General features: G+C 38.4%; 1 protein-coding gene across 1 annotated transcript; it reads right to left on the bottom strand.

Annotated features, from left to right (window-relative positions):
* Nucleotides 1-711: 711 nt before the first annotated feature.
* On the bottom strand, nucleotides 712-19,929 carry LOC127572085 (V-type proton ATPase subunit S1-like). Its single transcript, XM_052018952.1, has 8 exons — nucleotides 19,813-19,929; nucleotides 16,241-16,376; nucleotides 14,586-14,648; nucleotides 10,854-11,047; nucleotides 8,321-8,361; nucleotides 6,422-6,504; nucleotides 4,299-4,543; nucleotides 712-728 (listed from the first exon to the last, which is right to left on the bottom strand). Exons 1-7 carry the CDS (start codon nucleotides 19,911-19,913, stop codon nucleotides 4,406-4,408), a joined length of 756 nt encoding a protein of 251 aa, XP_051874912.1. The 5' UTR covers nucleotides 19,914-19,929; the 3' UTR covers nucleotides 712-728; nucleotides 4,299-4,405.
* Nucleotides 19,930-19,951: the final 22 nt, after the last annotated feature.

Genomic DNA, 19,951 nt, shown 5'->3' with positions numbered 1-19,951 from the left:
AAGATATGAGTCATTTCAAAATCAAATTGTCATTCACTTTAGGGAAATACATTTCTTTCCAACAAATGCAGAGGTACTCTTTCTTGTTGTGTGTCAGAAATGCATACAAATCCAAGAATCAAATGCACTTCCCTTGTAACCCACCAGGATTCAAGCTGATAGAGTAAACATTATGACAAGACATACATGTAGATGCACTATGCAATGACCAAGAGGAAAACTCTATAAACAGCAATAATTACTAACCCAAAATTTAAACAAAACTATACTTTTAAAAAATCTCCTCTTTCCTATTTAATTTCTTCCATCCCATTTATCATATTTTGATGAGTTGACAGGTCAATCACAGTAGTCCCAAAACACTGATTAAGCCATCCTTGAAATGTAATCTGGATTAAGGTCATTTATGAAACATTATTGCAAGAGGTTCTTCTAAATTCATTCTTAATAACATGATTTAGCAAAAATGCATCTTTCCACAACTCCCTCTGTTTGTTTTATACACACAATTTATTTATTCTGGATAATATATTATGTTAAAATAATAATCTTATGTTAATTGAAACAAAACGTAAGGAAACTGAGTAATGTACTAAGTTATATGATAGCCAATCGGCCTCAGTTTATTTGATTCCGAGAAGAATTTAAGAGCGTTATGCATCAAGTAATATCCATACCTAATGGTAAGTTGCTTCAGTTTTCCAACAGCACCATAATTCAGTAAAAGCCTGGGTGTGATAAAATTGAACAATAATCAAAAAGTAGTCCTTTTATTTCAGTTTGCAAATAGGAAGAAGCTTACATTTAAAAAAATATTTACTGATAGCATTGAAATACCCATAGAACCATAGAACAATACGGCACAATACAGGCCCTTCGGCCCACCATGTTGTGCCGCCCTTCAAACCACACCTAAGACTATCTAACCCCTTCCTCCCACATATCCCTCTAACTTAAGTTCCTCCATATGCTTACCTAACAATCTTTTGAACTTGTCCAATGTATCAGCCTCCACCACCGCCCCAGGCAGCACATTCCATGCACCAACCAGTCTCTGGGTGAAAAACCTCCCTCTGACGTCTCCCTTGAACTTCCCACCCATTACCTTAAAGCCATGTCCTCTTGTTTTGAGCATTGGCGCCCTGGGAAAGAGGCGCTGGCTGTCCACTCTATCTATTCCTCTCAATATCTTGTATACCTCTATCATGTCTCCCCTCATCCTCCTTCTCTGCAATGAGAACAGCCCTAGCTCCTTTAGTCTCTCCTCATAATCCATACTCTCTAATCCAGGCAGCATCCTGGTAAATCTCCTCTGCACACTTTCCAACGCCTTCACATCCTTCCTATAATGAGGTGACCAGAACTGGACACAGTACTCTTAAGTGTGGCCTAACCAGAGTTTTGTAAAGCTGTATCATCACTTCACGGCTCTTAAACTCGATCCCACGACTTATGAAAGCTAACATCCCATAAACTTTCTTAACTACCCTATCCACCTGCGAGGCAACTTTAAGTGATCTGTGGATATGAACCCCCAGATCCCTCTGCTCCTCTACACTGCCCAGAATCCTGCCATTACCTTGTACTCCACCTTGAGTTTGTCCTTCCAAAGTGTACCACCTTACACTTCTCTGGATTGAACTCCACCTGCCACTTGTCAGCCCAGCTCTGCATCCTATCAATATCCCTCTGCAAGCTTCTACAGCCCTCTATACTATCCACAACACCACCAATCTTTGTGTCATCTGCTAACTTGCTAACCCAGCCTTCCACCCCCTCATCTAAGTCGTTAATAAATATCACAAAAAGTAGAGGTCCCAGAACCGATCCCTGTGGGACACCACTAGTCACAGCCCTCCAATCCGAATGCACTCCCTCCACCACAACCCTCTGCTTTATACAGGCAAGCCAATTTTGAATCCACACAGCCAAGTTTCCCTGGATCCCTTGGCCTCTGACCTTCTGAAGAAGCCTACCATGCGGAACCTTGTCAAATGCCTTACTAAAATCGATGTAGACCACATCCGCTGCACTACCTGCATCAATCTTCCTGGTCACCTCCTCAAAGAACCCCTATGAGGCTTGTGAGGCAAGATCTTCCCTTCACAAAGCCATGCTGGCTGTCCTAATCAGTTCCATGATTCTCCAAATGCTCATAGATCCTATCTTTTAGAACCCTTTCCAACAGCTTACCCACCACAGACGTAAGGCTCACCGGTCTATAATTCCCTGGACTATCCCTACTACCTTTTTTGAATAAGGGGACAACATTCACCACCCTCCAATCCTCTGGTACCATCCCCGTTGACAATGAGGACTCAAAAGATCCTAACCAAACGGTTCAGCAATCTCTCCTTGCCTCATGAAGCAGCCTGGGGAAATATTCCGTCGGGCTCCGGGGACTTAATCTGTCCTAATATTTTCTAACAACTCCAACACATCCTCTCTCTTAATATCTACATACTCTAGAAACATTACCCTCACCTACACTGTTCTCAGCATCATCAAGACCCCTCTCCTTGGTGAATACTGAAGAGAAGTATTCATTGAGAACCTCACCCATTTCCATAGCTTTCAGGCACATCTTCCCACCTTTGTCTTTAATCAGGCCTACCTTTACCCTAGCCATCCTTCTTCTCTTTACGTATGAGAAAAAAGCCTTGGGATTCTCCTTAACCCTACTCGGCAAAGCTTTTTCATGTCCCCTTCTCGCTCTCCTCAGCCCTTTCTTAAGCTCCTTCCTTGCTATTCTATATTCCTCACGAGCCCTGTCTGATCCTTGCTGCTGACACCTTATGTATGCTGCCCTCTTCTTCCTAACTAGTTGTTCCACCTCTCTCATCACCCACGGTTCCTTCACCCTACCATTCCTTCTCTGCCTCACCGGGACAAATTTATCCCTAACATCCTGCAAAAGATCCCTGAACATCGACCACATCTCCATAGTACATTTCCCTTCAAAAATGTCACCCCAATTTACACTCCCAAGTTCCTGCCTTATAGCCTCATAATCCACCTTCCCCAATTAAATATCTTCCCGTCCTCTTTGCTCCTATCCCTGTCCATGACAATTCTAAAGGTTATGAAGCAATGGTCACTGTCTCCCAAATGCTCACCCACCGATAGATACCCACATTAGATATTGTAAATAATTATTGATGAATTTACTTATCCAAAATGGGGAATAACTAAGGTAGATAATATGACATTTTCCATGTTTTGCACTTGTCATTGATATCGAACAATCCAACACCAGGTATCTCTTTCACTATCCAGAATCAACTCTATTTACATCCGTGTGTGCTTTCAGACCACCCCAATATTTATGATTTCTTGTATTGTTAACAGCTTTTCAAAATATTTAAAAAAACACTGTCAGTCACATGCAGTGTAGTACCATAGTATGTGGCACTCCAGTTCTGAAATTCCATTCTATTTAAGCCAATGGAATGGAACTTCAGAACCTAGAGTACAGTTTTAGGTGTTTATCACAACAACCCAAGATGAATTTAACCACCTACTCAAATTCAAAATCCTAAATAATGCAGACATCGTGTGCCAGTATCACTTCCATTCTTGTTTTCATTCAAATAACTGAGTCTTTCAAACTATTTTTCAGCAATCACTAGGTTTTTAAATAAAACTGTTATTCCAAACCTCCTAGACTGCATGCAATGTCAAAACTAAGTTTTAGCTAACATTCACATGTTCCTTTTCCATTTCAAATCTAAGTATTCTATTGTCCAATTTTCAGACTGATGTAAGAATATTGCAATGCAAATCAATACTCTGTATAAACATCCAGCTTTCAGACAAATTTCACATATTGTAATAATGCATACAAATTCTGTGTTAAGATGTACAGAGTATAATTTAGACATAATAAAAATGTCATAAAAAATATTACTTAGAAAATCCTTATACTCAAATCAGTAAGATCATCTGTAAAGTAATGATATATAACATTCTAAGGTACTCTTTATCTTAGAATGGTATATATCATTAATTTATTCTCAGTGATCTTGCTGACAATAATTATAAACTTAAAACCTGAATAATAAGCAATTTCATGCATGTACCAAGAAATGTCACTATTTAAACTCATTTCAGTCAATAAAAAAAGATTTTTAATTTATTCAGATTATTAAAACAAATATGATTCTCAGATATCATAATAAGGAAGGTGTTGAATGTCTCTTTAACCATATGTATGAAGAGGTTTCATGTCTATAAAAAACATTCTCAATCCAGTGCAAGTTGCCTAAACGTTAAAGTGTTATAAATTTATCATGACTTACATGGCTTGATCTGCAGTACATGTTGAATCCCTGGTAATTAACTTTAGCAGTGCTCCCAAATGTTTTGTTAGTCAAATCTATCTCTGGCTGATCTCCAAATTTAATTGTTATCTTTTTGGCAATGAAGAGAATGCAGGGTTTTTTCGCCATCTGTAACATTTATGGGAGAGTACTGGTTTCCAGCTTGGGATTTGCAGAAGCTTCCTACCAGTGCTCATGACATCACTGAAAGAATGTCTGACCACCTGTAAAATAGTGGTTTCAGAAATGAATTTCCAGCAATAAATATTAAAATTACCATTGAATTAAACTTGTTCATTGTTTCAACAAAAGAATTCAAGGTTTAAGGCTAGTAGAGGTGTAGCTAGAGTTATTCTGTTAGATGTGTAGTAAAGAGTGCATAAATATTGATATAGATACAAATTCCATGGATGTTGGATGAAAGAAAATGATTGAGAGATAGAAATTTTGTCTAGAAACTCTTCTGTGGCCTTTTCACTGTCAAAGTAAATACTACTTCAGGTCTCATAACACAGGTGTTAGATTCCCAAACTTTCAACATATCTTACCACTAATCATGCCACACATTACATATTGCATAGAATTAGGTGGATATTACAACATGATATTAAAATTACCAATATCTCTATCTAGTTAAATTAACTGGCCTCCTACATTAGATTACTTATGTGATGCACTCACTTGCATCTAAAGGAAGCACAAAACTACATGCAACTAGGACTACAGTCAGCAATCAGATAAATGACCAATAAATTGTTGTTGGTGATCTTCATTGAACAAGAACGTTGACCAGGAAACCAGGCAATGGAATCATTTATGTCTCAGGAAGAAATTAATTTCATTATGTGCAATTAGGAATACTAACATTTCCTATCAATTGAAGGCAAATGCAAAATCTTCAAAGATCAGTTTGACTTTCTACGCTATATTGCATAATTCTGCTAATCCGGCACACTCAGGACTTTGGTGATGCCAGATTGGCAGATTTTCTGGACTATTGGATGTTCTTTCTATTAATATTTCAACACTCTTAATTGATGTTTTTAAAGATGTTACACAGTAGGATAATAAATTTTCTGGTGAACAAGGTGAGTTGAAAGGGAGTAGGTTGAATGGGTATGTGTAAAATGCGACCCTACTGTGTGGGAAAGAAGCATGAAAACTAGGCCTGGGTATGTTAGAGAGAACGTGGGAACTGGGGCATGGGGAATGGGAAGGGAGCAGAGGAACCATGGTCCCATTGTGTTAAAGGGACTGCAGAATCAAGGTCCTGGTGAGTGGAGAGGGAGGGTAGGAAACTGGGACCACCAGTGTGTCAGAAGGAACACGGGAACTGGTGTGTTAGAGGAAGTGCAGGAACTAGGGCCCTGGTGAGTGGAAAGGGAAGTGATGGGAACCAGCCCCTGATAAGAGTAAGAGGGAGTGTGGCAAACACTACTGATAAGCCAGATGCCAAGCCATTGGGATTTCCAGATAGTTGGATAGTGGATTATTTAAGTTTTACTTCTAAAATTCTATTTTTTAAAAAATGTTGCAAATCACTTTAAGATACAACATTCTCAGGCTTCCAAGATGGGCAACAGAAATGTCTTGCCTTTGGATTTTTCTTTTAACACTGTATCTGTTTTTATCTACAACCAGGTGATTGTCCTAGTCTGCTCTAAAATGCGGGTTTGCATTTTGCAAACACACAAATGCTAACATTTTTAGCTAATTGTTTGGTGACAGATTTGTTACTCTCACTTCAACCCCCCCCACACACACACACACACCTTCCCTTCTATAGCCTCGTGGTGCTTGAGTTGAATAAGAGTTTATTGTTCTTGGGCAACCAGCATCTACCAATGGGCTACAAGGAGGCATGGAGAAGCAGATTAAAGATTTATGTATTTTTCCTGTTGCCATTCTCCTACTGGACAGGTAGATGGGGAGCTTCTGAGCTCAGCACTCAGAGCTGTGTGGCTAAATTAGTAATTCAGTATGTAAAACATGGGCATAAACAGACATGAAAACTAACATGAACATAAGAAAATTTAAGAGCACATAATTATAAATAAATATTTGGACAGGATGAAATTGGTAGCGGTTTAAATACTTTATACCTTAGAACTCCTGCTGGCTGTGAAAATGGCTGTATAAGGGACCTCGTTTGCTTTTAAAGCACTGATGACCAGCTTAATGGCATCTGTTTAAAAATAAAGTGCACCAGTAAATTTTAAATTCTATGGCAAAAAAGCAAAATTTGCTTTTTCCAATATGACCCACTACATTACCCCAGTTAGACTATGTATCTTTAGTGATTATATTCATAAATGCTTTTTCATATGTAATCCATTCTACCTCTTCAGAGCAGTTTGAGATACAATATGCAAGGAAAAAGACAGGTAAAGATTTATTCATCTCCATTGTACCTGTCCTAAACTGTTGTCTAATTTCTGCATTAAATCCTCCCTCACTGAAAAGAAGGGACACAAATAATTCTTTGCATTTGTAATTGCAATTTTGTTTTTAGTTAATTCTGCTCAATGGAACCAACATTTATCTTGAAAATCATATGACTATTAGCCCAGATCATCAGCCAGGTCTCCATGGGAAAACAGTGTTGCCTGGGTCAGCACATTCCTGACCTCCATACCTGCACATTGAAACTCCAGATACCAGCATTGAGTCCAGGGATGGAGCACAAACATCCTGAGCTGAATGGATAGAATTATTTTACATCTAGACTCTCAGCTTTGTGCCAGTCATGGCTGTTACATGTAACATGGCAATATTTATCTGATCAAAGATAGTAAAGATAACTGAAGGTCAACAAATGTTGTTTATCTTTATACTAATTTGTATTAATGTTCTTATTTAATTTGTATCAGTCAAATGTGTTTGTAAATAAAGATTTTTTAATGTTTTTACTTTTAATAATTTGTTTTCTAAAGACATTTGAATTATTTAAGTATATTTTAACACTTGTTAAATGTCTCATCATTAGAAACATTTGTAAAGGCCTTTGATAGCAGTGAGCCGTCAAGACTACCAAGCAGTGTGGGCAGAGCATCCTGATCTGCTGTCTAAATCCCATTTACTTGCAGACCACTCTGCTTCATGGAATGGCCACAATAGGGAGACCTGAGAAAGGTTAATGTAATAGTGGGGATCACATGGAGAGGTGGGGGTGGGGAGGAAACGCAAGGTCTGGGTAATGATGTGCACAATCCAGCCCATTGATTTTATATGCAGAGGATAATCTAATTCCAAATGTGTTATAAGGTCATATCTGGTCTATTTCAACACTTGGACATGTAATTGCGATCAATCCACTGATAACATTATTAAATGAGGAACTGAGCATTCCAGGTCAATTACGATTCCCACCAGGCCACAGCCTAGTGAGTTCCATACAGGACAGGAGCAGGTTATGCTCTGCTGGCTCCACCTTGGGGAAGTGGGCCAGCAGTACCGTCTGTCACACCACCAAAGCCAACCCATTAACATTCTACCTCATTGAGGATTTGATGTCATCAGGAAGGGAGGGAAAGATTTGTGGAAAAAGTTGAGGAAAGAAAATAAATTCATGGCTTTTTGAGTAAATGTCTGAATATTTTTAAAATGACAATTATGTAGCCACCTTATTCTGAAAGGTTTCTATTTTCTGAAAAGATTTGGGAAGTGTTTGCTCTGTTCACAGAATTCAGCTGATTCTAATTAAAATAAAAACAAGTATTGCTAGAAAAACAATTATTTACTTTTTGGACATTATAGATCATTCCAGACCAATAATGCACTCTGCCGTTGGTTATCGGGTTGCCAAAAATTATCGGGTAATTTTTCTGTCTACAATTTTAACAGCATTAAAACATCAGACAAATAAAAGCTTACAAAAGCAATAGGCTAGACACCCGAAGTAAAAACTAAATGCCGTAAAATTATGAGCTGCTCAGGTAGAGGATGCAATGAGAAAACAATGTGAATATTTTGGGTTGATCACCTTTCATTGGAAAGCTTACCATCATCAGCTAGGACTTTGGTATCTGCTGTCACTACAGATCTGGAAGAAGAATATTGAGTTTAATGAGTATAAAGCAATTTTGTCATTTTAACTCTTACAAACCTAAATTTGCCTCTGTGATAAAGCCATGAAAAATAATTACTTCTAAGAACAGTGTGAGAACATGTTCTATCATTAAACAAAAAGTGAAACAATCTATTTCCAGAGTCATGTGTGACTAATTTGTGTTGTGATCTTGTGAAAAAAGTTTCTGGTCTCTTGTCTCTACTGACTGTATACAAGAGGTGATGTTATAGAGGTGGAAGTAGGGGGCCCTGATGATAGAAAGAATGAGTGACCAGAAGCTCACTTCAGAATCAAATTGGACGTCAGGCTACAAACAGTATGGTTCAGTATCAAGCTGAAAGTGATCAGAGGAAAGAAAAGAATTGGAGGAACAGCTTTAATTATCCCGATGTTTAGTTGGAGAAAATTTCTGACAATCAGGGGCTGGATGTTGGACAAGCAACATGGTAGAGATTACAGAGAGGTGCATCTCAGGACCAACAGTGTACATGTGGAACCTAATGTCTTTGGATGATGTTGCTGAGGGGCAGCACATTTATGAGAAATAGAAGAGGGCTAAAGATAAATCCTTGTCAGAATCTAGAGGTACTAGGTAGGACAGGATGAGAAATCACTGCAGCAGGTTCACTGGCTACACTGGATAAATAGGAAGGGAACCAAGCAAGGTCAGTCACACCCACCTGGTTGATGATGAAAAGTATTGAAATAGGTGCAGTGTAGAGATGCAGGCAGGTTGAGAAGGATAAAGAGCAAAAGTAAAAAAATTACTCCAGTAATTTGCAGCTTTTATAAATACCTTGTCAATACATCTGTAGGGGCAGAAAGCTAATGGTGGGATTTAAACATGGGGTTGCAGGAAAGAGAAACAGACTTGGAGGCAAAAATATATGAAAGGACTTTGGAGAGGACAGGGAGGTTTGTGAAAATAAATCAAGGATAGGTTTTTGAGGAGGGTAGTGAGGATGGCAAATTTGAAGGGAAGAGCGCCAAAATTTGATTAATTCTTTTGCAGTCTTTTATTAAATCAATTAGATCAAAAATATGTTACGAAAAATATATAACTATTCTATCAGATTATTTGCTGTTCAATTTTTGTTTAATCAGTCAATTTCATTTATAAATTATAAACCAAGTTTAATACCTTTACAGTTTAGAGGCTTTATATGTTATTATTAAGGCATACAATAATCCAGGACCTAAAATCAATAACCAAACAGAACTTTTTGTTTGTTTACCAATGCACGATACTGAAAGCTACAATACACATTCTTAGAAATTACTTATCAGTTCACATAAACTGGTGGTCTACTCCTGCTCCTATTTTCTTGTAATCTAATTGCAGAGTTCAGTGCACCAATATGATTAGATAATGCTCAGGTTTCAGCACACTAATTGTTTGTCAAACCATATCATGAAAGTATTAGGCTAGATAAATTATTTAGGACTGGATTAGCACAATTAATTATCTACAAGTTTATTCAAGTGACCTTAAAGCATGAATTCAAATTGGAATAAGGCCTAATCTAGCCTAGTTATCCTAAAAAAAGATAATGCGGAATGATGCAACATGAGTTTCTTTCAATCCCAAGACCACTAATAGATTCAAAAGTACAGAATGGTTTGCATTTACTGATACAAGCAACCAATATGAAATTTTAGTTCTTTCTTTCTCAAGGGTAATTCTTTGTAGTTTACCAAGTACTTTTATCAGATTTTCTCCCAGCTCCTCTCCTGAATGTGTTCATTCACTAGATTGAGAATCAGGGCCCTCAATGGATTTTTACCTGTCCAGTTCAGAAGTGCTGTACCACATTACGTTAAGCTATTATTAACCAGGAAAAATCATTTAACTCAAATAACCTGGCACCTTGCTAGTTGTATGGCATAGATACTGAGTAATCAGAGAAGCTACTAGGTGTTTACTTTGTAGTTGCTATAAACAAGTAACAATTAGAGATTATTTTTCCATGGAGTTTTTTTTGCTCCTATATTTTCCTCTGGAGCAAGATTAAGATTGCATTTATGACTTTAAACATTCCTATTTAATCCCTGATCCATCCAAAATCATCTGATTTGACGTACATATAATTAATCACTACTTTTTCATGTAGTTATTCTTGTTCAAAAGTGCATTCATATATAAGTATTAGGCAGGGACTTATCAAGCCTGACAATGATCAGAAATCCTACAAAGCCTACACTTACTGTCTAGGATATTAAGTTTAGTCATTCCATCATGGGTGTGAAACTGTGCTGAAGCTTCAGTTATCACCTTCAAGACCAGAGGGAAGAATTTCATTGCATCATGGGAAGAATACTAATACAAGGTATACTTAAAACAAATTAAGTTCTCTATTGAGTTTCACATCATTGTGTGAAATCAGTAAATAAAACACTGTACACTCGTTTCCTTTTGTTCTAACCTACCTCATGCCTATTGTGGTGCACTTAGAAATTTATGTTACCTGTGTGCTAATGGTAATTTCACTATTAATAATAATGATTTAGTGCCATTCATTTCTGGATTCCAAAAAGGTAAGTGATTCACATATACTGAGCATCCTCCGAGCTTCTCATGCATATATTTAGGCAGCTGATATGTCCAATGATGGCTTATAGTTGGTAAGACAATCCAGGATGGAGCAGAATCCAGGGCATTCTACAAACAAAAGGATGAGTTTTGCATTTATAAAATAATATCTCTTCTTTACTTATAATCAATTCTTAATAACTTTAGTATGTAATTGTGGATGTTTCTTAACCAACATCATCATTGGTCTTGTAACCTAGAATCCTAGGCTAACAATCTACATAGCTAATATCTATTATCATATGGCAACTATGAAATTTAAAATCAGTTAATAAAGTGGATTTTTAAAAATTATCAACAAAATGACCAGATTCTGGTTTACTAATGCCCTTCAGGGAAGGAAATTGGCCTTATGTGACTCCAGGCTCATCAATGTATTTGCCTCTTAAATACCCTCTGAAGTGGCTTAGCAAGTCATTCAGTTTAAAGGATAATTAGGAACAGGCAACAAATACTGGCCTTATTGGTAATTCTAACCTCCAAAAAGTTCTTTGTCAGCTACTGAGCAATTAGGGAGGCTACGTTAGTGATGTTTGCCTTTCCATAGGTTCTGCTGTTACAGTCATTATCAATAAAATCATTGTAAATCACTTCAGCTAAGCCTAATTATCCACAGTGAATTGGATTACTGTGAAAAAGTACTGTGAACAGATGAAAAATTTAATGTACGCACAGTACAGTTAATTACATTCTTAAAGGCATTATAATAGATAGGCACCATTGAACAAACTCTCCAGCCCTGAAAAAGTAATCGAGTGGGGTCTCATTTCTGTCAGATGAAAATTAACACTGGGAGATCTCTTAAACTGTAAAATTAAGCTTCTTGCATTTTATTTTTGCTATCTCATTTATATATCATTCTTAATCTTATGTGTCTGTTTGTTACAGACTAGGTGAATGTTCCTTTAAGATAGAGCATAGTGGTGTGTGTGTGTGTGTGTGTGTGTGTGTGTGTGTGTGTGTGTGTGTGTGTGTGTGTGTGTGTGTGTGTGTGTGTGTGTGTGTGTGTGGCGTGCTTATGTCAACAGAAGATAAAGGACATAATGATGTAGTTGAAGAAGTCAGTCGAAGTCAGTCAGAGGAGAGAGAGAGAGAGAAAAGGGAGAGAGACACCAGCCTGCTAGTTTTCTCTATCGATGGATGAGAAACAATAACTGTGTCTGTTACTACAATCCACGTATGGAAATTGGGAGTAATCCGGTGGAGTTCACTTTGTTGCTGACCTGTAGAGGGAAACAGGTATTTGTGTGGACAACCACGATTCGGATGCTTTTCAGGGTGAGGAAGTCACTACCGAGTAAACACTGAGGTGCCGTTTGGGTTCCATCGTGGAACATTAGGATTTCGTAATTACTCTCTCTATGTTCTCTACATCTATGTCTTATCTTCAGACAACGGTGGTTGTGAAGAAGCCTTTTGCTCATGTTTCACCTTATGACTTGTTGAACTGAACTTTAATAACTATTCCTGGACCTGGAGTTTGGGACTTCGCCCACACACACACACACACGAAGAGTTTAGTTTTTGGGTTAATGTTCAAGGTTTAACATTTTTTACTTCTAACATACTAACATTTTTACTTTTATTTTACTTATGATAATAAGTAGTTATTAATAAAGTAGTTCTTAACACTGAATCATGACTCAGTGTGTTTCTTTTGTTGCTGGTTCGTAACACTGTTGCAACATGTGTACAATGACTTAGATATAATTTATATTTCCTGTTGGAAATTTTGCACTCTGCTAATTTCAATGTGGATACTTCCATCTAACCAAGTGAAGAATTCCCCAGTACTTTTCAACTAACAGGTGCCACAGAGACCATGTAGGGACATGGGAAGACTTGGAATTGCCACTCAAAAATGACCACATAAAGTAAACAGTGAAAGCTTCCCCAGGCACTATCAGCAAAAACAAGATTTAAAAAACTGTCCAAATTGATTATATCAGTCCATAGAAATCTTAATCTAGAGAACCTATACACAAAAAGACTGTTCCCTGGTAACAAACTGGCTCCATTTTAGAAATGTCCTAAAGTTGATTTTGCCCAATAGTCAGAAATTACATGGAAATCACTCAATATGGTAACCTTGCCTCCATAGTATTTTAATGAATAGCATCAAAAACACAAGACTGATAAGAAAGAATAATTACTAAAAGTGGATAGAGAGAGGAAGCTACTTCTGCCATTCATAGGAATGAATGTATATACATATGTTGGACTTTTGAATTTGATAATATTATTGGAGCTCATTTGTATGTACAGGTGTCTGTAAGCAGGGCATTTGTAACCTGGGCATGGCCTGTATTTAACTATTTGACCACAATCTTGTCTGGACATTGTTACAGGAGTGCAGTGCAGTGTCCAAGGGCCAATCACCCTCAAAGACATTCCTTTCACCATCCTTTCATCCTTAAGATCAGAAGTAGGGTGTGTGTTGATGGTTGCACTCTGTCCAATTACATTCACAACTCCTCAGAAAATTTAGCACATGACAGTCAGCTATAGCCTGATAAGAGGCAAGTAACATTCATACCATAAAAGATCTAGGCAATTACAATCTGCAATAGGAGAATCTAATCATCTACACAAGACTTCAAGCTGAGTCCCCCACCACCAGTCTCCATTCAGCAGTAACTCAGCCAGATCAGAGGCTGAGCAGACTGCAGCAAGTGAATCATCTCCCAATTTCCATTATCTACAAAACACAGGAAGGAGTATAGTGGAATACTCTCCACTTGCCTGAATAAATGAAAGTCCAATAACACTCAGGAAGCTTAACAGTTTGCAGGACCAAATGGCCCATATAATTGGTACCTCATAAACCACACTAAATATTCATTCCTCCATCAGTAGTGCACAGTTGCGGCAATGTGTACCATCTACAAAAAAGACTGCAATTATTCACCTGGGCTGCTCTGACAGCATCTTCCAGACCTTTGACCTCCACCACTGAGAAGGGCAAGGGCTGCAGATGGAGCACCACCACCTGCACATTCCCATACAACTAACACCGTCCTGATTCGGATATAGTCATTCATTTATTATCACTTCATCAGGTCTAAATCCTGGAAACTCCCTCCCAATAGCATTGTAGAAGTACCTTCATTGGGAGAACCATAGCACTTCTAGGAGTGACTCACCACCACCATTTTAAGAGCAGTAAGGGATGAGCAATAGATGCCAGCAAGGACCACATCCCAAAAATGAATTTTTTAAAAAATCAGTGAGAGGTTTGGGGCAGTGGAAGAAAGCACCATTACATTTGGATAATTGTTTTCTGCTCATCTAGAGTGCAAGACAGTCAGTATTGTGAATTCAAAGCTAAAGAGTCATGCACTGTATTATTCAGTTTCCTCGTGCACTTAATCAGTACTAAGAAACAAATTCCACATCTACCACTGAATTATTTCTGATAAAAACAGTAAACAAATTCATTTCTAAGTTATTATTTAAGTTCTGAATATTATTCACAATTTAAACTGTCCCTTCAAACCCAGTGATTAAAATGTATTATGTACAGAAATCTTGATTCACTTAGTGCTTTCTTATAATAAAAAAACATGCAATCTTGACAGTATGATCATGAAATAAGATCCCATCATACCTGAATGTTAGAAAATGTGTGGGCCAAACTGCCATTAGAATTCATAATATCATGGATGTTCAGCTGAAAATACAAAATACAGCGAGTGATGAAATAGAACACATCTTTTAATGTAGCTAAATTTATTTTTTATTTGTATATATGCAATTAACTCAGTGTTCATAATGGTTGGTACAAAATGCTTATATTGGATAAATCATTTAAGTAATAAACATTAAATCAGTTATTACACTATAAATTGATTGAGTTTGGGTACCAGATGCAGGCATGGTGGAATGCATTTCATAGGTCAGTATGTTTAAGTGCGAAAGCCCACAAAAGACACCACTAAAAACTGTCTCAGAGTTGGAAAACTGGATACGTAGCTTCATACCTGAATAAAGGCTGATTACTGTAAAAGGTATAAAAACACTGATATACTCAAAACAAATAATAGTTTATAAGACAGCCCATGTTTGCATGTAGCACTGGGAAGTAGATGAGTTCTCATAATTTTCTGCCTCTGATATCTAATTTCACAACTCATCTGCATTGCCATAGGGAAGCATAAAGTGGGAACTAGAAGGAAGGATCATTCCATTCCTAGTTCAAGATTATAATTGTTGGAAGTTTGTAGAAATATTTTACATTACATTTATTATTTCATTAAATCATAACATATTGGTCAAGTTATTGAAGTAGTGTGTCTTCACATTTAATTTTGTAATAGTTGTAGCTAAATGTGTGATCTTCGTGGATATTAAATACACTGAATTATTGACACTATTTTCCCACAAAGTATAGGAACTACATATTTCACATACTCTTGAAGCCATTATATATTCAATAAGGGTGTCTAGAATTATGGGTATTGTTTCTGATTTTTACCTGAATTAAGAATTTGAAAGTAAATCTTGGGTTGAATAGCAAAGGGTGCAGAATACAATCACATAAGATAATTACAGATGTGAATAAAGCATTGGTCTTGTTCCATCTGAAGCAAAATATACTTGTCTGGGCACTATTATAGAGAAAAAAAACCTGCCTTTGCTGCTTAAGGTAAGAGGAAAGATTCTGAAGACTGAATACATTTGGTCCGGGGGAGAAAGAGTGTGCCGCCTCACTAAAGATGCAAAATTATGTAGGTAAGTTGTATGTCAACATCCCTGGAGACTGCAGCAAGAATACATAGTCTGGAACTTTGAAAATGGATTTCAGAGAGAGTTCAGGTTAACCACTTTACCAAAGGAATGCATCAAGAGCAGAAAATGCTGAAAACATTCAGCAGATCAGGCAGCATCTCTGGAAAGAGAAACAGTGTTAATATTTCAGGTCTTGTTCCACAGATACTGCCTGACCTGCTGACCTTATTTTCTATTTTTATTTCAGTTTTCAAGCATCTGCGTTTATATTTTATTTTCATTTACCTTACATATGGTAGAGTCTAAGGTAAAGTGTGGTGTGGAACTGTTTGGCAAGGGGTGGCATTGGCCTGACTATCAGAAAGTGGATTGAAAATGGATAGAGTATTGTGGGGTATAGTCTTTTCCAGACCCTGGTACTAGCCAATATGGACTACAGGTCCATTCCTTCTTGGACCTTTTATTTAAAGTATCACGGCAGTCATTCTTTGTTGGTTGTATTTAAAGCAGCTTTAACAATTTTGCATCATTTACCGTGTCCTGCCAGAACAGTATCACTTTCTTCGGACCTCTGTTGAATACGGGATTGAGATACCACGATAGTTCCGATACCTCATTATGTGATTTATTGTGCTCCCTGTGTGCGTTGTTCGCCGTTTTCCACAAGGCTCTGCATTAAATTGAAAGAAATCACACACATTGTTATCAAATCCGGAAATAGAAAAACGGTTGGACTCTTACAATCCCGCATTAAGCAGTCGGGTGTACTGGCGAGTGGGCAAAAATTGCCAGGTAAATGAAAGTGATCAAATAGATTGAGATATTAAACCAGAAGATCATTGCGACATCAAGCGGCAGGACATTTACCAGTCAAATAAACTTCCTTATTACATAGTGGCGCTTTATTTACGTGCACGGTCAAATTAGATCTGGAAGGTAAATTAACACGAGGAGCTGCTAAATATTTGCGCCAAAGAAGTGTGTTTATTTTTGGGAGAAAATTGTATCAGTGCCGGTGTTCCCGACATTCCATCACAGCGAAATATGTTGACTCTTTTCGGGATTGAACAATCACATGCAGTCAGATTTCTTCGATCCTTAAATGTACATCTTGCAGGAATAATGCTCGTCAAAACCAGAGGGTTAACCCTAGGTCACAAAGTCTCAAATTACTTCAATTGTACTCGCACCGTTGGGATTAGAAAAATATTGAAGAAAATTGCGAGAAAGTAAAGGGAGCAGACGAGAAAACAATAGGACATGGAACATAAAGTATTAAACAGCAAAGAAGGTTGAGGCTTAACTTATTTTTGAACAATGACATCTTCAGGTACTGCTGCAGAAAATATACTTTATTCAGTTAAACCACGAACCATCCGCAAGATGTTTTGCCCAGACGTTTCTGGGACATATGAGCAATGGTTGATGGAGGCTAAATCTGAACAAATTAAAAGTTCGTCGATGAAATAAATGATCGTCGGATGGAGCATAAATTAAACACGTTTTGTCATACTCTCGGAATATTTCTGGTTCGAATACTTGAAGTGTTTATTTATTCGTGAATTAAACCCATCCATGAGTATATTACACAGTGCGACAGCCAAAGCACATTATTCAGCAATTATGCTAAACTAGAAGGATGTCATAGAGAGGGCACAGATTGCTATATTCAGGAGCGAGGAGAGTTATGGAAAGAGGACTTTACCACTATAATGCAGGTACAGATACATAACGGAAAAAAAATACAAATATATGCTTAGCGGGTTACAATGCGTTCTACTTCTAGAGAAACAAAGGACTGCAGATGCTGGAATCTAGATGAAAAACACGATGATGCTGGAGGAACTCAGCAGGCCAGGCAGCATCGGTGGAGAAAAGCAGGCGGTCAACGTTTCCGGTCAGGACCCTTCTTCAGGACTGAAGATAGGTAAAGGGGAAGCCCAATATACAGGAGGGAGAAGCAGAGCAGCGATAGGTGGGCAAAAGAGGGGAGGCGGGGTGGGCACAGGGAGGTGATAGGTAGATACAGGTAAGGGATGGTGACGGGCAGGTGTGGGAGAGGAGGGGAGAGCAGATCCACCTGAGATGGGTCAAAGTTAGGGAGGGAAAAGGGGGTAGAAAAAAGAGAGATAAGCTAGGAAAGGGAAGAAGTGACATGGTTGGAGGTGGTGGTGTGGGAGGGTGTTGGGATTACTTAAAGTGGGAGAATTCGATGTTCATGCCGTCAGGCTGCAAGGTTCCAAGACGGAAAATGAGGCGCCGTTCCTCCAGTTTGTGCTTGGAATTCTCTCGGCAGTGGAGGAGGCCGAGGACTGACATATCAGTGATGGAGTGGGAGGGGTAGCTGAAGTGACTGGCAATGGGGAGATGCAGATCGCGGTTACGGACAGAGCGCAGGTGTTCTGCGAAATGGTCACCTAGTCTGCGTTTGGTATCGCCAATGTGGCCTCCTCTACACTGGTGCCCTCTCCTACCAGATTCCTTCTTCTTCAGCCCTTTGCCTCTTCCACCTATCACCTCTCAGCTATTACATCATCCCTCTCCCCCACCACACCTATCTTCCCCCTCTCACCTAGACTCGCCTATCACCTGGGCTCATCTATCACTTGCCAGCTTGTGCTCCTCCCCCTCCCCCACTTTCTTGTTCAGGCTTCTGCCTTCTTCCTTTCCAGTCCTGATGAAGGGTCTCAGCCCGAAAAGTCGACTGATTATTTCCCTCCATAGGTGCTGCCTGACCTGCTGAGTTCCTCCAGCACTTTTTGTGTGTTGCTCCAGATTCCAGCACCTGCAGAATTTCTTGTGTCCCCCTTGTTTTCTTCCCTTTCCTAGCCTCTCTCTCTCTCTCTCTCCCTTCTACCCTTTTTTTCTCTCTTTACCTATGACCCATCCCCCGTGGATCTGCTCTCCCCTCCTCCCCCACACCTGACTATCACTATCTCTTACCTGCATCTACCTATCGCCGCTTTGTGCCCACCCTGCCTCCCCTCTTTTCTCCACCTATCACTGCTCTGATTTTCCATCCTACATTTCCCCTTTCCCCATCTTCAGTCCTGAAGAAGGGTCTTGGCCCGAAACGTTGACCGCCTGCATTTCTCCACGGATGCTGCCTGGCTTGTTGAGTTCCCCCAGCATCATAAGTGTTTTTCATGCGGTCTACTTCTCGCAGATTGCATTGGGTATCACATCGAGCGCTGAAGCTAGAAACTAAAACTTTTACAGGCAACACAGGAAATTGGAAGAATGCAACTCAGGACATAGCAAAATCTAACATTGTCGGGTCACTGCCTGATTGCAGCATCTCCGAATGTCTTATACAAGATTAAAGGAATCACATGTCCACAATGACCAGCATGATCGCCAAAGTTCCATCTGTACAGCACAGCCAGGTCTCCAGATTAAATTCGTAATTACAAAATAGAACTATACATAGTTCGGTTAAAAATAGAATCAAATACTTTATGTTCTTTTGAAGGTGAAAAAAAGTGTATAAAGTCGAATTAACAACAGGATTTAAAAAAGAACAAATGTTAGAAATCGGAATTGATTTTGAAAATTACTAGCTGCACCCTGAGGTTCTCACAAAGGATTAACATTTCTGTTGTAGACCAAGTCATTTAACGGATTTTCTGTTTTATTCAACTACAGCTACTCCTGGAACCGAGGAGACAGAAGAACAAATTACGGGATTAAATATGAAATTTAACGAATTTTGCATAAATAGAAAATAATAAGTGATTTGAACTTCATGGCTTACTAAGTCTACATCTACCTTTCAGAGACTTTATTACAATTGATAACCTAAACAGTTAGTTTCTTTGCGTTTTCAGTATTAATCTCGCCCTTTATGAAACCCTTAATTGTTAATCCAGTCAACAGATGGTCACTGGAACAGCAGACTGCAGTAGAATAAAATGTTTATTATTCTGTTTATTTAGAATAAAATATGGCACTAATTTTGTTTTCTCATATATGTGTGTACATTTTGATGGTAAACCACGATGATTATTCTCAAAACATCGATATTTTGTGGAAATATACCAGTAAAATATTTAGAATACTTTTCTTATCCAAGTTACATCGCTTGAATCTTGAAAGTATGTACTTACTCTGCTGTGGACCACATTATAACAGGCACTGTTTGATCATCCGTGACTGAAAACCTTATGAGAAGCGAAAATATTAAGCACTGAATGCGACAGACTTCCATTTATAAATAGCTCCGCTGCTGCGCTGCACAGCCCGGAG

This window comes from Pristis pectinata, chromosome 6, assembly GCF_009764475.1.
Source record: "Pristis pectinata isolate sPriPec2 chromosome 6, sPriPec2.1.pri, whole genome shotgun sequence".
NCBI classification, from domain to species: Eukaryota; Metazoa; Chordata; class Chondrichthyes; order Rhinopristiformes; family Pristidae; genus Pristis; species Pristis pectinata.
Note: the sequence above shows the minus strand (reverse complement) of the source record. Positions and strands in the feature narration are given on the sequence as shown.

Coding starts and splice junctions, on each gene's coding strand:
- LOC127572085 (XM_052018952.1), bottom strand. CDS start 19,913: ATGGAAGTCTGTCGCATTCAGTGCTTAATATTTTCGCTTCTCATAAGG. Junction 11,048..14,585: donor ACACATTTTCTAACATTCAG/GTATGATGGGAT, acceptor TTTTGTTTGTAG/AATGCCCTGGATTCTGCTCC. Junction 4,544..6,421: donor CAGCCAGCAGGAGTTCTAAG/GTATAAAGTATT, acceptor ACTATTTTACAG/GTGGTCAGACATTCTTTCAG.